General features: G+C 43.0%; 1 protein-coding gene across 1 annotated transcript in view; it reads left to right on the forward strand.

Moving 5' to 3' along the window:
• Positions 1-16,403, forward strand: part of RNF180 (ring finger protein 180) — a 128,333-nt gene that overhangs the window by 5,880 nt on the left and 106,050 nt on the right. Inside the window, 2 exon segments of the mRNA XM_043514740.1 lie at positions 644-789; positions 11,069-11,163. Coding sequence (XP_043370675.1) covers positions 644-789; positions 11,069-11,163 — 241 coding nt within the window.

The following is a 16,403-nucleotide window of genomic DNA, read 5'->3' on the forward strand; positions in this document are numbered from 1 at the left end:
ACTGGGTTTTGTTGTCTGTTACCATCCAGATTTTACGTTCTTAGCCATTTTGATTTAACAAATTACTCCTGTGTAATGTACAGCTACAGTAAGGCATGTATCTGTGCCATGCCATGAGTCTTGGACCAATGCGATGTCAGAGGCAGCTTAATCACCACCCTTACTCTGCAGCTAATTTGGATACATCAGTTTCATTGGTAATATGAGGGAGACTGCACAGATGGTAGACTACTTGACCCAGCTGCCACCTGCATAAATCAACACAACTCTCCCAGAGCATAACGCCCCCCCCAAGACACAACAACCCAACCCAAACACAACAACACACGCACTAACCCCAAATACACATAGCCCCTCACCAGAGCACACACCCCTCATTTGCGACCTACAGAAATCAATACAATTATCTGTCAACCTGGGCTGGGACGCTCGCTCCTGCAGGTGGTGTAGACATACCTTTTGTAGCTCTGCCCATTTCCTCCACATTTAACTCTTGGCTAGCTTAGGCTGCTCTCCGTTCAGTTTTCTGGCTTCTGAGAATCCCTTTCTAAGGATATGTCTACACTTGCAGAGTTTTTGCACTGTAAGTTTTACCAGTGATAGGGAACCGGTGAATGTAAAGTGCTGGTTTGTGTATTTACAGGGATGGGGTGGATGTCTCTTTACTTTGCATCAGAGCTGCTGGCCAGAATGGTCACCTAGGCACTCTGGGATATCCTCCAGAGGCTAAAAGCTCTGTAAACAGGAAGAACGTGTCTTCACTTGCACATCACCACAAATGCATCACCGGTAAGAGCTGTACGCCTCTTGTGGAGGTGGTTTTTTCTTTTTGCAGTGAAACTTCTGAGTTTCACCGCAAGAAGTCACTGGCAAATATAGACACTCCCATGGTTTTTGCGCAAAAAGGGACTTTTTCCACTTTAAATGGCAAGTGTAGACATGCCCTTAGGCTCCTAACTCTCCCCATATATTGCATGGGGGGTCTGGGCATCTAACTTGGGACTGTGAATTGTATTGGGCAGCAGGAAAACTAGGAGTTAGGTGTTGCAATACATAAGTTCCCTTTATGACTCTAGGCCTTAGTTATTAGCTTTGTTCTGTAGCATGATGAGGGTTGATATGCCTTATTCCAGGGATCGGCAACCTTTCACACGCGGCCCACCAGGATAAGTCCCCTGGAGGGCCGGGACAGTTTACTTATCTGCTGCATCTGCAGGTTTGGCCGATCGCAGCTTCCATTGCCCGCGGTTTGCTGCTCCAGGCCAAGGGGGGCTGTGGGAAGCAGCGGCCAGCACATCCCTCGCCCCGTACCACTTCCCGCAGCCCCATTGACCTGGAGCGGCGAACTTACCTTGGGGAAGTTTTAACCTAAGCTGGTAAAAATAAGTTTAGGGGATTTTTCATGCAGGTCCCCACATCTGTACCCTAGAATTCAGAGTGGGGAAGGAACCTTGACATGAAAACCCCCCTAAGCTTATTTTTACCAGCTTAGGTTAAAACTTCCCCAAGGTACAAACTATTTTACCTTTTGCCCTTGGACTTTATTGCTGCCATCACCAAGCGTCTAACAAATATATAACAGGGAAAGAGCCCACTTGGAAACATCTTTCTCCCCCAAATCCTCCCAAACCCTACACCCCCTTTCCTGGGGAAGGCTTGATAAAAATCCTCACCAATTTGCATAGGTGAACACAGACCCAAACCCTTGGATCTTAAGAACAATGAAAAAGCACTCAGGTTTTTAAAAGAAGAATTTTAATTGAAGAAAAAGTAAAAGGATCACCTCTGTAAAATCAGGATGGTAAATACCTTACAGGATAATCAGATTCAAAACATAGAGAATCCCTCTAGGTAAAACCTTAAGTTACAAAAAGACACAAAAACAGGAATATACATTCCATTCAGCACAACTTATTTTATCAGCCATTTAAACAAAACAGAATCTAACACAGATCTAACTAGATTGCTTATTAGCCCTTTACAGGAGTTCTGACCTACATTCCTGCTCTGGTCCTGGCAAAAGCAACACACAGACAGAGGGAACCTTTGTTTCTCCCCCACCCCCTCCAGCTTTGAAAGTATCTGATCTCCTCATTGGTCATTTTGGTCAGGTGCCAGCGAGGTTATCATAGCTTCTTAACCCTTTACAGGTGAAAGGGCTTTTCCTCTGGCCAGGAGGGATTTAAAGGTGTTTACCCTTCCCTTTATATTTATGACAGTGCGTTTCATACGGACATACACTTTTAGTAAAGTTAAATTATATATGCCAGATACTTCTATGTTTCAGATTGACTGCTGCTATTTACTTTAAAAAGGTGAGGCATAGGAGATGTGATTAAAAAAATATCGTAACTCACCAGAGCTGATGTCTCTTACAACAGAGTGGCCTACACATTTAAAATACTATTTTTTTTTAATTCACAACAGCTTAATTAAAAATAATCATACAGAAAACAATGAATGAGCACCTCCTGCTGCTTTACAACAGCAGTTAATTATCAAGCTGTCTTTCCCAAGATATTCACCATTCCGCTGACATCTTTTATGATGATGAATCAAAGAGAAAAGTAAACAAAATACACTATATTGATTTTCTGATGCACCAGAAACACTCCAAAATGCCAGGCCTTCCAGTGGAGAAGGATGTAATGATTAGGGATTGAAATTAATGTTCATTCTTTTAAGAGAATAATATAAACAGTATAGCATTAAATATTGCTTTATAGCCAGTCAGTGATCAGTGATTTTATACAGTTACAAACTCACAAATGCATATTGATTTCCATAACTACACAATTTAAAGCCCTAGAGCCTATAGGCTATTGTTCTCAGAACTCATCATTCATATGTCCATAAAAATATGGCTGTCTCAATATATTGATTTTTTTTTTCCCAACATTATTTTTATCTCAATTGGTAGGCCCAAGTTCTGGCCTGAGGCATATCTGCAAAATGGAGCCCAAAGACTTCTGCAGCCACAGAATCAAATGTGAATGCTGAGAATGGGTAGGGTTGCTAAGTGTCCAGTTTTGACCGGAACGCCCAGTCGAAAAGGGACCCTAGCAGCTCTGGTCAGCAGAGGTGACTAGGCCATTAAAAGTCCGGTCGGTGGCGCAGCGGGGCTAAGGCAGGCTCTCTGCCAGCCATGGCTCCATGCGGCTCCCGGAAGCTGCAGCATGTCCCCACTCTGGCTCCTTTGCGTAGGGGCAGCCAGGGAGCTCTGCACGCTGCCCCTGCCACAAGCGCCAGCTTCATAGCTTGCATTGGCCAGGAACCACGGCCAATTGGAGCTGCAGGGGCGGTGCCTGCGGACAGGACAGCGTGCAAAGCCGCCTGGCCGTGCCTTTGTGTAGGAGCCGGAAGGGGGACATGGGACATACTACTGCTTCCGGGAGCTGCTTGAGGTAAGCGCTGCCTGGAGCCTGCACTCACTATCCCTGACTATGTCTCAACCCCCTCCCCAGCCCTGATCCCCTCCCACCCTCCAAACCCCTCGATTCCAGCCCGGAGCACCCTCCTACACCCAAAACCTCTCATCCTCAGCCCCACTCCAAAGTATGCACCTGCAGCTGGAGCTCTCCTACCCCCTTGCACTCCAACCCGCTGCCCCAGCTCCGAGCCCCCTCCCACACCCTGAACCCCTCATTTATGCCCCACCCCAGAACCCACACCTTGAGCCCAGAGCCCCCTCCCATACTCCGAATCCCTCGGCTCCTTCCCCAGCACAGAGCCCCTCCTGCACCCCAAACCGCTCATCCCTGGCCCCACCCTGGAGCCCTCACCCCCTTCCGCATACCAACCCACTTCCTCAGCCCAGAGTCCCCTCCAACACCCTGAGCTTCTCATTTCTGACCCCACCCTGGAGCCTGCACCCCTAGCCGGAGCCCTCACCCCGTCCTGCACTCACCCTGCTGAATCAGCCCGGTGAAAATGAGCAAGTGAGTGAGGGTGGGGAAATTGAGCAACGGCGGGGAAATGGAGTGAGTGGAGGGCGGGGCCTCGGGGGGGAGACGGGACAGGAGCGGGACAAGGGTGTTCGGTTTTGTGCAAGTAGAAAGTTGGCAACTCTAAGAAGGGTGAAACCCTCTAAAGGCAGTTAAGTAGCCCCAATAGCAGCCACTCCATACCATGTTCTCTCCTAGGATGGAGTCACAGATTCTGTGTCCACAGTTAAGATACGACAATCAAGGTGATGAGGAATGATGTCATGAGAGACGGGGCTCTCCTGGCTTCCCAGTGTATGAGGCTGGAAATCCTCACCAGTTGACTCACAAATGGGGAAAGTAACCAGGCCTCCACATCCCAAATGTTTCTGGCAAAGTTGATATCCAGTAAGTGAACATGGAGCTATTGGGCCAAGAACTTACCAACTATGGCCATGGGTCCTGGTGGTAGTGGGAAGGCTGAGAACCTGATTTTTCATTCATGATAATGCCACTTTACACACATCTAATCATGTGAAGGGGCCCTAATGTGTGTGTGAATATCGTGTGCTCCCTCTTTAAGGTTTCTTGGCATGGCCAGAGCTGTGTAAAGTGGACTTAGTGTAAATGAAATTCACCCTGACCGTGTTGTTACAGATGTTGGGGGGAAGGGTGGCTTTGGTTGTTGTTTGTTTCTGTTTGATGGCTTTCAAACAAAAGGGGATCCCTCTGATTTAGGATTAGATTAAAATGGATTGTTGGAAGGACTTTAATATAGAAACTTGTCAGAAGAGGGTACACGATTTTTTCAAAAGAAATAGTTTAAAACTACTGTAGCACTAAAGGGATTATTAAGTACAAAACAGCAGTTAGAATCCCTTTTTTTTTTGCTGTAGGATTTTTAATAGCTTTTGAAGCATGCTTAGTTATTGGGTTAGAAATGTAGTATGTGAATTAAACCTGTTCACTGTTTTACAGGAAGATTAGATAAGAATATATTATTTCCTCAACAAATCCATTTAACTCTCATTGAGGAGAATGGATGTTATGATAGGTGGTTACATTAAGAATTTATTCTGCCCTATACTTTATCATTGGGACTACACAAGAACGGCCATACTGGGTCAGACCAAAGGTCCATCAAGCCCAGTATCCTGTCTACCGACAGTGACCAATGCCAGGTGCCCCAGAGGGAGTGAACCTAACGGGGAATGATCAAGTGATCTCTTTCCATGCCATCCATCTCCACCCTTTGACAAACAGAAGCTAGGGACACCATTTCTTAACCGTCCTGGCTAATAGCCATTAATGGACTTAACCTTCATGAATTTATCCAGTTCTCTTTTAAACCCTGTTATAGTCCTAGCCTTCACAACCTCCTCAGGCACGGAGGTTCCACTGGAGTTCCACAGGTTCCACACTTCAATTTATGATAAATGATATGTTCCAAGTTTTCCCAATTAGAAAATCTCTTTCACAGTGCATTAATTACTGCATTTCAGAATGCCACTTTTGTTATTTCTCATGTTCTGAAGACATTTTTGTGTTGCCTTTGTATATTCTGTGTTCTTTAATTCTTTCGTTAAATTATTTTTAAAGTCCTTCCTAATGATTTGGTGAGGATCTATGATCCCTAAAGAGTATAAAGAAATGCACTATATCTAAAATTCCCAAACTACTTTTGTGTGTGTGTATGCATATATAAGTAAAATATAGTGTGGGCTGCAAGACAGATGGCCATATTTTTAAAGGTATGATGCAGATAAGCACCTAGTAGGATTTTCAAAAGTACGTGGGCACCTAACTAATTTCAGTGGGAGATAGATGCTTTTGAAAATCTCAGTAGGTGCTTATCTGCATAATTGGGCAGATCTGACCTGAGGTCTTAGTGGCAACTCTTATTTGGTGAGAACACCTTAAGTAAATTGGCTTTGTTTAGAGAAGGGGTTTCCAACCTTTTTATGCCCAAGATCACTTTTTGAATTGAAGAACAACCCAGGATCTACCCTGCCCCTTCCCTAAAGCCCCACTCCAATCCTCCCTCCATCACTTGTTCTGCCCCACACTCACTCACTTTCACCAGGCTGTGGGAGGGGGTGCAGGCTCTGGGCTGGAGCCGATGGGTTCGCAGTGTGGGAGGGGGCTCTGGGCTGAGCCTGGGGCAGGGTATCGGGGTGCAGGAGGGGTGCGGGGTGTGGGCTCTGGGAGGGAGTTTGGGTGCAGGAGGGGGCTCCAGGCTGGGGCAGAGTGTGGGGTGCAGGAGGGGGTACAGGGTGCTGGCTCTGGGAGGGGGTGAGGGCTGTGGCTTGGGGTGCAGGAAGGATTCGGGGTGCTGGCTCCAGGAGGGGGCTGGGGATTGGGGTGTGGCCTCCATCCGGGAAGCACTTACCTCCGGTGGCTCCCAGTTGGCAGCACAGCAAGGCTAAGGCAGGCTCCCTGCCTATCCTGGCCCCATGCTGCTCCCAGAAGAGGCCAACGTGCCCCTGCGGCCCCTGAGAGAGGACAGGCGGCACATGGCTCCACGCGCTGCCCCTCTCTGCAAGCACTGCTCCTGCAGCTCCCATTGGCCACAGTTCCCCATTCCCGGCCAATGGGAGCTACGGCGGCAGTGTCTGCAGGCAGGAGCAGGGTGCAGAGGGAGACCTGGGGCTGTGAGGCATGCTGGCTGCTTCTGGGAGTAGTGTGGGGCCTGGGCAGCCCCTCTGCACCGCCTGAGATCGCAATCAAATGGGAGATCCTCTAGGATTGACTGATTGTTGACCATTGGTATAGAAAGATGTAGGGGGAAATGAATCCTTAGACCCTAGCTCTGTGCCTCTCCAATGTAGGAATTTTGTCCAGTGCCACTGTTTAGTAGCATATCCACCACCAGGCTCAAAAACTGTCCTCCAAGCTATGGTGGACCAAGGCCCACCCCCAAGACTGTACTCCGATATGTTCTGGGGTCTGTGTCCCTTTCACATACTGCATTCCTCCCTCCTCCAGCTTAGCAGAACTGCACTTGTTCCACTGCATTCCAGTCATTCTGTGATCCTTACTTGGTTGGGAGGCTATGCCTACTATAGCGGTCGAAGGGCTTTGGATTTTTTGGTGTTGGGGGCATTGCTAATAGAGAGTTAATGGCAACCAGTTTTCATGGACTCCGCTTAACCCTCCCAGTCAACCGCTAAACAACTTATTCCATGTTCTTTCTTCATATTTAAATTTAGGTAGCCTCTAATTAGCTTTGAAAACTTATAATTTGAAGGTGAATACATCTCTGAGTAGAAAAGCTTATTGTTAGTTTATAGAAATAGAAAACTCTTCAATGTTCCTTTAACTTTCATTAGAATATTTCTTGCTATGCCTTTAGGCTATAGAGTACATATGTAAAAGATTTACTCTTTGTTAAATCTGTTTTTAAAGATCTTTGTTTTATAGACTAATTTACAGGGGAGAGGGCAAGAGAGGGAGACAGCCTTTTTAATGAAAAATTGTTTCTGGTAGAAGAGTGTGTACAAGGGTAGGAAACTTTTTTTAAACATATTTAGGATTTAGGGCTTTTTTCATTTTTTTTTAACTTGGAAATTCCTACTATCTTTCTTCATGAGTAAGGTAGATTTTTTTCCCCATGTATGGTTTTTGTTGTGAATTTCAGTGATGCTTCATGCCTGACCATGCTGCCATTTGATTTTTCCTTTTTATTTACCAAAAAATCCCCAAATAAAATCTAGTCCTCTGCACAAAATGTGGAGTTTCTCTCCCATAAGGGGAAGCTAAAGTTTTAAAACTGCTTTATAATAATTATATGGCAAAATAAGAATATTTATTTCAGAAAGTTGAAATTCTTTCCAAAGTCAGCAATATTTGAGACTTGAGTTTGAGTCCTTCCAGATGGCAGACATGGGCATCACATAAATACCTAGAGAGATAAAAAATGATAGTATTAGCTGTCAAGAATAACTTTTATATTTTCTTACCAAAGCCTTTTAATCTTTGCAACTATTCTTTTAATGCAATTGTTTGAATTTGTTCTGAAATGCTATAGCATTAGCATTCTCTCAGCTCTCTCTACAGTATAAACCTTTGCAGTAATTTAGGAGATTATGAAAGCTATTTGGTTCCTAATATTTTAATAATAAAGGAATAAAATAAATGAAATATGAATGCTTTCTATTGTTGTCATCTTAGAAAGAAAAATAAAATGCTAACACAGGGAAAATGTACTACAGTTATGTACAGCAGATGTACTTTTTATTTTCTCTGTAGAAAAATTCCACCAGAAAAGTTACTCTGCAGACTGCATAGTTGATAAAATAACTCCTCTAAAAAGAAAGCATTATTGTTATTTTTAAAAATCAACAATTAAACTGCTATTTTAAAAAAATGCTTTAGCTATAGATTTATTTTTCTTTTGAAATATTTCTGGAGCAAACAAAAGCTTGACACAGCTAAAGATAAATAACTATCTAGTAGTGTATCCAGTTACTGGTGTTAAAAAGGAATGTGTATATATAAATTGTAATTACTTAACATTAATCGGTGAGTTAAACAATGTAATTAACTTTTCAAGAGTTACTGAAATGACATAGTAATCTTCTCTGGATGGTGCGCTAAAATCTCCCCCCAAAATAATCAGAACTGTTTTGAGTGAATTTGTTTGAGACATAATGCACATAACTTGTTCAAATATGCCATAATACATTCCTCTATGAACCTTTTTTGCTGTGCACATTTTTGATAGTCATTTAGGAATAATCTTTCTTTATACCAATTTTTCTCAGAACAGTTAGGGCCAAATTCTGCTTTCAGTAAGACTAGAATAAATTCAGAAGTACTCGTTTGAAAACAGTGGAGTTATTCTGGATATGCACAGTTGTAACTGAAATTGGAAGGCTCGATTATCACCCACATGAAAACCAGGAAATTTAATAAGAAAACCTCAGTCATGTTAGACTTCTTCAGTCTGGCCAGCATCCCATCTCTGAGGCCTTACCTGTCTGAGGTATCAGAGTAGCAGCCGTGTTAGTCTGTATTCGCAAAAAGAAAAGGAGTACTTGTGGCACCTTAGAGACTAACAAATTTATTAGAGCATAAGCTTTCGTGAGCTACAGCTCACTTCATCGGATGCATTTGGTGGACATAGCTCCCATTTGCACTTAGTGTGCTATAGAAAGTTTGTTTGGAGCAAAGGAATCCAGACTTTCCCACCATATAGCTATCTTATTTTTGGAATATCTTTCCTTCTGGTATATGTTTTAAGAGATGTGTTCTTTCTTTATCAAAAACATCAATATTTATTGAATGTATTCCTTCACTCAAAAATATTCTGTCTGTCTACTGTTAAGTACATTAACCTTGTTTGCAGTTCCTACTTCCTGTTGCATGTTTTTCTTACATTGATGCCTTGTTTTATAAAGACAGGTTTCAGAGTAGCAGCCGTGTTAGTCTGTATTCGCAAAAAGAAAAGGAGTACTTGTGCTAAGGTGCCATAAGTACTCCTTTTCTTGTTTTATAAAGACATTTTTAGTTTCCAAAGACTAGGGTTATATATCTTCAGAAAAGAGAGACTTAATTATCTATTGCTGTCCTTTAAGTTACTGCATGTTATAAGAGATTACCTCCCTCCCTCCACTACGGAGTTTGAGGTTTTGAAATATTTTTGTTACTTTATAATTCGGGTATTTTTAATATTGTGGGAATAGTTTCACCTCCTCTGGGAAAAGAACTTGTGGTCAGAGCACTAGGGGGCATCACTATTCCATTGGCGCATGCTGGATGCTTTAGAAATTAGTGCTTAGGGAACTCTATTTTCGTCATTCATAGGAATATAGAATTGAAACTAGTGCTCTGCTGTGATACATCAACAGAGGACAATTAAAGGTAAATAATTTTCCCGGGACATTGAAAAGCGAGTACTGCATTGAAATGATAATTCATCAGCTACAGGTTGTCAGCCAAACTGTTCTTTAAGTACCCAGACTAAGAGAAAGCATTCACTTCAAACTCATGGTGGAACACATAATGGCAGCTAAATAATAAGTAAAGAAGACTTGGAGAGGTGGAAACTTTAGGAACAAATGTTGAGACCAGATACCAAATTGATGAACATGATATAAATATTTAGATAGAATCCTGACTCTTGTGCAAAACTGGGGTAAATTGACTTTGTGCAGATCTTCTCAGTGGACCTCAGGAAGAAGACAGAATCTATTCTTTCCAGACAGCCGTGCATTGGCAAAGCAACTTTTGTAGTTTCCGGAGCTCCTCCACTAATGGACAGAGGATCTAAGTGTAAGGAATCCATTTGCCATGTTTGTGGTACATCCTCCCTTCCCCTATTTCCAGCGCAGCAGAACTATACCTGTCCTGCTGAGTTTCATACCTTATACATGCTGCAATGATTTAGTCCTATATCCAGCAACTTCAGAATGAAAGGATGGGTGGATGGTTATAATTACTTAAAGTGCAGTTAGTAAAACTTTAACAGTTTTAAGGCTCAGTTGCTGTCTAGAAATATTCTTAGTTACAAATACTTGTTCATTACAATTTTGTTTCTTCTTTTTGGTTGTTCACATTATTACCATAGTAACACAGTAATATACCTTGGTCTATACTACAATAACCAGCATTTTAGAAAAACAATTTTAAAACTACTTTTAAGATTATGCAGTGGCCTATTCTGGAACAGACGAAAGAAAGAAAGAAAAAGAAAGAAATGTAAATATGTATGACAGAAGTTGCCCTGTTAGAGAAACTATTTTTAAAATCAGTGTCCTAATATGCTTGGTTGTAGCGTAGACAAGGTCAAACATTGTTCTGCCAGATCAAAAAAAGGCAAAACTAACTATTTATATTTTCTCTATGGTACGAAGGAATATGTGTCAGAGAATCTCTCTACTGTCTGCAGAACCAGAAACACACTGTTACTTAAAGCAGTTACCTGATTACAAGTTTAGTGGGTGTACCAGGATCTATGGATTTAGCAGTTTGTTAGTAACTAAATTAATCAGTCCATGAAGTGCTTTATTTTTTTAAACAGTTATTATCTCCCCTACCTAATTTTCTAATTAATTTCCTTTGTATTTGATTCTAAAAGCTCTATTCTCAGAAACAAATACATAGGTGAATGTTGATTAACAATATAATGTGTCTTTATTTAACAGAAATCGCATTATTCAGCTGCTTCTCAGTATATTTGCAATGTATGGCAAATAAACTTGGAAGCTCTTCCAGACTGGGTAAAACGTGCAATAAAAAGGTATGTTCCTGGATTTATAAACATAGCATTTAATATTTTATTTGGAGAATAAAGAGGAGCAGCAGGCATTAGTCAGGGCAGCATTTCTGATGTATCAGATGGATACACTTCTGGTATCTTGTATAAGGGGGCTGGTTCTTGAGTCAATAACGAGCATTAAAGCAGTGGTTCTCAACCAGGGATACATGTATCCCTGGGGGTATGGAGAGGTCTTCCAGGGTAATCAACTCATCTAGATATTTGCCTAGTTTTACAACAGGCTACATAAAAAGCACTAGCAAAGTCAGTAAAAACTAAAATTTCATACAGACAATGACTTGTTTATCCTGCTCTATATACTATACACTGAAATGAAAGTACAATATTTATATTCCAATTTATTTTATAATTAAATGATAAAAATGAGAAAATAAGCAATTTTTCAGTAGTAATGTGCTGTGACACTTTTGCATTTTTATGTCTGATTTTTGTAAGCAAGTAGTTTTTAAGTGAGGTGAAACTTGGGGGTATGCAAGACAAATCAGACTCCTCAGAGGGGTACAGTAGTCTGGAAAGGTTGAGAGCCATCGTGTTAAGGTGCCATTGATGTGTCGTATTTATTATTGTGTTTGTTTATTTGCATATATACTAATATATAGAAACAGGATCTTGGGTTCCTAGTCTGCTAGATATGAATTTTATTTACCTTGGGCCTGATCATCCACAATTATAAAGCAGAGCAGCTCCATTTATTTAAAGAGAGCTATTCCAATTTACATCAGCTAATTATCTGGCCCTTTAGTTTTTGCTGGGATTGATTACTGTGGCTAGTAGTTCTAATGCTGCTGCTAAGAAGTGGTGTTCGTTCCCAGAACTGGATTGAAGAGGGATAGATATAATTTGTGAAAACTCTCTAGCATGGGGTTTTAGTAGAGATTTTGATTTTTTTTAAAATCTTGCCCTGATGCCTGTTTTGGGGAGTGAATAGCAAATAGAAAATAGATCCGTTCCGGCTAATCTAAAGCCTTCTATAAATCTAGTGAAAAGATAGTCTTTGTCTCTTCTGAGTCTTTAACTGTTCATATAATGTCTAGAAATAATCTCTGACAACTTTTATCAAAAGATTACTTCATCCGGGGTATTCTCTTTGAGTTACTACTTTGAGTCTAGTAGCTAATATTGTGGAATTTATTTAATAGATAATTATAAGCAGTGATATTGTCCTATGGTTTTCTTTTTCTGATTATCCTATCTGATTTTGGGACTCAATCAGTATTGACAGCTTCCTTCATTTTGGGGAGAATTTTATTGGATTTTAGCACTTTGTCATAAACAGCTAAGAGTGTTTGATATTACACACACAAAACTATATTAAAAGAAAATTAAAGGTGCAAAGTCAAACACTCAGAGGTTAGGAAATACCAGAATTAAGGTTGCCTGTGCAATCTTAATTTGCCTCCTTTGTTATGAAAGAGTCCTTAATTAGATGATTACACACTATTTTTTTCCACAGGACCCTGACTCATTAGTGCACAGGATGGACTTGTTCTGGGGATGAATCTGCACTGTGAACTGAAGGAGGATAGTGGCTGGAGGACCCCTGCCTCATTTGTTGCAAAAGTCGGAATGTAGTGAATGAGGCAAGGGATTGCAGGAAGAGAAGGGCTGGTCTCATGGGTAAGGTAGTTGAATTGGATTCTATCCCTGTCTCTGCCACAGAGTTCCTATGTGATATTAGGCAAGTCACTTAAACCAGACTTTTCACAGGTGGCCACTGTTTCCTCATTTTCTGGATGCCTGACTTGAGACTCTTGGTCTGATTTGCAGAAGTGCTGAGCACTCACAGCTGCTGTTGGGCTCAATAGAAGCTGTGCTTTGAACATATGAAGTACTGTATCATGCTAAGTACTCTAAAAAAAAAAAAAAAAAAAATCAGGCCATACGTGTCTCAAATTGAGCGTCCAAAATTAGTGGATACTTTTGACCTTAATCTCTGTGTGCCTCAGTCCGCCATCTGTGAAGTGGGGCAATAACCTCTCATCTCACAAAGGTGTTATGACAATAAATTCATTAAAGTTTCTGAAACATTCTGATACCATAGTGCTGCACAGCATAAAGAAACCTGTGAGGAAATTAATAATTCTGTCTTCAGAGCAGGGTTTGGATACTGTTCAGTAAATAAGGCATGAGGCCACACATTGAACAATGAGGAGGAAACAAAATATTAAATAGGTACTTATTAAGTGAGTACCATCCAGTCTGTGCACTGAATGAGACATGGGTCTTATGAAAAAAATAGTATGTGATCATGTAATTAAAGAGTGATCATAATATATGTGCATAAGGGGAACAAATTAAGGTTGCACAGTCATTTCCTAATTTTGAGTGTTTGACTTTGTAACCTTAATGATGATCTTTTAACTGGTGTTTTTGTGTGTGTAATTTCATAGGTTTTAAAAAAAGTAGCCTGAAAAAATAATAATTCCATCATGTGGCATCATACTGACACAAGATTAATCAACGTGGTTGGAACGTTTAGTTCTTCTTCAAGTGCTTGCTTATGTTGATTCCATTCTAGGTGTGTGCACGCCACGTGCACAGTTGTCAGAGACTTTTGTCTTAGCGGTATCAGTAGAGTCAGCTGTGGCACTCCTGTTATCAGATGTTACTTTTGGGGTATGCTCATTTATTAGGGTTACTTTTCGGGGGGGGAGAGGTTCTGTAATTCTATTAATGTACTGCTTATGTCACTTGTGTGTTCATATGGAGCTCTACTCCTTCCTTTTGCAAGTCTCTGCCCAATGGAGCCATCCTGCAGGAACTAGGTTTCCCAGGACTGGGTTCCTCTAGCCCTGGAACTAGATGCAGCAGGCCCGCTCAATGGCCATATTGGTACCCGTGGGGCATGCCAGTAATGCCAATCCTGTGTTCCCACCAGCTCTCCTGGCTGCTTCGCAGAGGGAGGGGGAACCTGCTCCTCCACAGGTGGTGCAGTCGTCGTCCCTGGACAAAGCGGTGGCAGGTCCCTCCCAAACGGACAGTCCTCCTGATGACTTCAAGTGGCACTGGGCCCTCCTTCAAAGGATGCCTGCTAACTTGAAACTACAGACTGAGGAGGTCGCGTAGGAGTCTGACGACCTCTTTAACGTTATATCCTCCTCCACGCTGGCTCCCCCAGGTCGCGCTGCCTGTCCACCCAGGGGTCCTTAAAATTGCCAAATCACTGTGGCAAACCCTCTCTTCCATTCCGCCGACTTCTAAGAAGACGGAAAAGAAGTATTACGTCCCTGCAAAAGGGTTTGAATACTTCTACATGCACCCTCCAGTGGTGTCACTGGTCATGTCCACTGTGAACGAAAGGGACAGGCAGGGCCATGTTAGTGAAACACCAAAGAACAAAGATGCCAAGAGACTTGATTCATTTGTCAGAAAGATTTATTCAACGGCCAGCCTACAATTCAGGGTGTCTAACTGCCAGGCCTTGTTAGGCAGATAGAATTTTAACCTGTGGGACTCCTTTAACAAGTTCAAAGGGGCCCTCCCACAAGATCGAGTCCAGGAGATTGCCGCTTTGGTGGACAAGGGCACAGTGGTGGCGAGGGAGCCCTTCAAATGGCCTGGGATGCTACTGGCTCAGTGGCTAGGGTGGTCACCTCTGTGGTGACCATGAGGTGCAGCTCCTGGTTGCAGTTCTCTGGGTTGTCCCAGGAGATGCAGGCCACTATTCAGGACCTCCCATTTGAGGGGGCGGAGCTCTTCTCCGAGCTTATGGACTCAAGGCTCCATGGCCTTAAAGATTCCCGTGCCTCCCTCCGCTTCTTGGGCCTTCACATTTCTCAGCAGGCCAGGAAGCCATTCCGTCCTCTGCCTCTTCCACCCCCACCGTCTAGGTCCTGGGGAACTCCCTGATTGGGTTCCTACAGGAGAAAGGACAGAGGCAAGGGGTCTATGCGGTAACACCCATCATCTTTCTGCTCAGCCTGACTCTCCTAGAAACTGGGGAGGCCAGATGCAGTCATTTTGAGGGTGCGCTCAAGGACAATGCCCCAGTCACTTCACTGGATCCATCCTCCCTCTCTTTCTTTGACCGCCCCTTCCCTTCCGATCGGCCTGGTCTCGGCTAACCTCGGACCATTGGGTTACACCCTGCAATTTGTAGCCCATCCTCCCTCTCACCCCCCCCGTCCCTCTGGAAGGTCGCATTCCTGGTTGCAGTAACATCTGCCCTCCGGGACTCTCAGATTAGGGCATTCACCTCAGAACTGCCCTATATGGTCTTTTACAAAGACACAGTCCTGCTGAGGCCATATCTGGCTTTCCTGTCCAAGGTGGTCTCTCAGTTTCATAGAAGCCAGGACATTTTCTTACCTGTCTTTTTTCCAAAGCTACATAAGTCAGAGGAGGAGGAGGAGGAGGCGCGTAGTCTGCGTTCCCTAGTTGTCAGGCGGATGTTCGCTTCTACATGGAAAGAACCAAACCATTCTGCAAGTTGACGCAATTGTTTGCTGTGGTGTCTGACAGGATGAAAGGTCGCCCAGTGTCCACTCAAAGAATTTCTTCTTGGATCACCACCTGCATTCGCTACTGCTATGGTCAGGTGAAGGTGCCACCCCCGGCGATTGCAACCACCCACTTGACCAGGGCACAGGCCTTTTCAGCAGCTTTTCTGGCTCAAGTGCCTATCCAGGACATCTTTAGGGTGGCTACCTGGTCGTTTGTCCACACATTCATGTCCCATTACACACCTACCCAGCAGGCCTGGGACAATGCTGGCTTTGGTAGGGCAATACTACAAGCCACTAAGCTGTGAACTACAAGCCCACCTCCGAGGATACTGCTTGTGAGTCATCTAGAATGGAATTGATATGAGCAAGCACTCGAAGAAAAAACGGTTACCTACCTTTTGTAACTGTTGTTCTTCGAGATGTGTTGCTCATGTCCATTCCATTACCTGCCCTCCTATCCCTCTGTTGGAGTTGCCAGCAAGAAGAAACTGAGAGGATGTAGGGTCGGCAGCACCTAATATACCGCCGCATGAGCTCAGCACTCAAGGGAGCACCACAGCTGACTCTACGGATACCACTAAGGCAAAAGTCTCTGACAACTGTGCACGTGTGCATGTACACACCTAGAAAGGAATGGACATAAGCAACACATCTTGAAGAACAACAGTTACAAAAAATAGGTAACCATTTTATCTATTGCACAGACCTCTGTCACTTCAGCTAACCAAAACTCACAGCAGGAGTAGGTTGTCATCA

This window comes from Dermochelys coriacea, chromosome 5 (genome assembly GCF_009764565.3).
Source record: "Dermochelys coriacea isolate rDerCor1 chromosome 5, rDerCor1.pri.v4, whole genome shotgun sequence".
Lineage (NCBI taxonomy): Eukaryota > Metazoa > Chordata > Testudines > Dermochelyidae > Dermochelys > Dermochelys coriacea.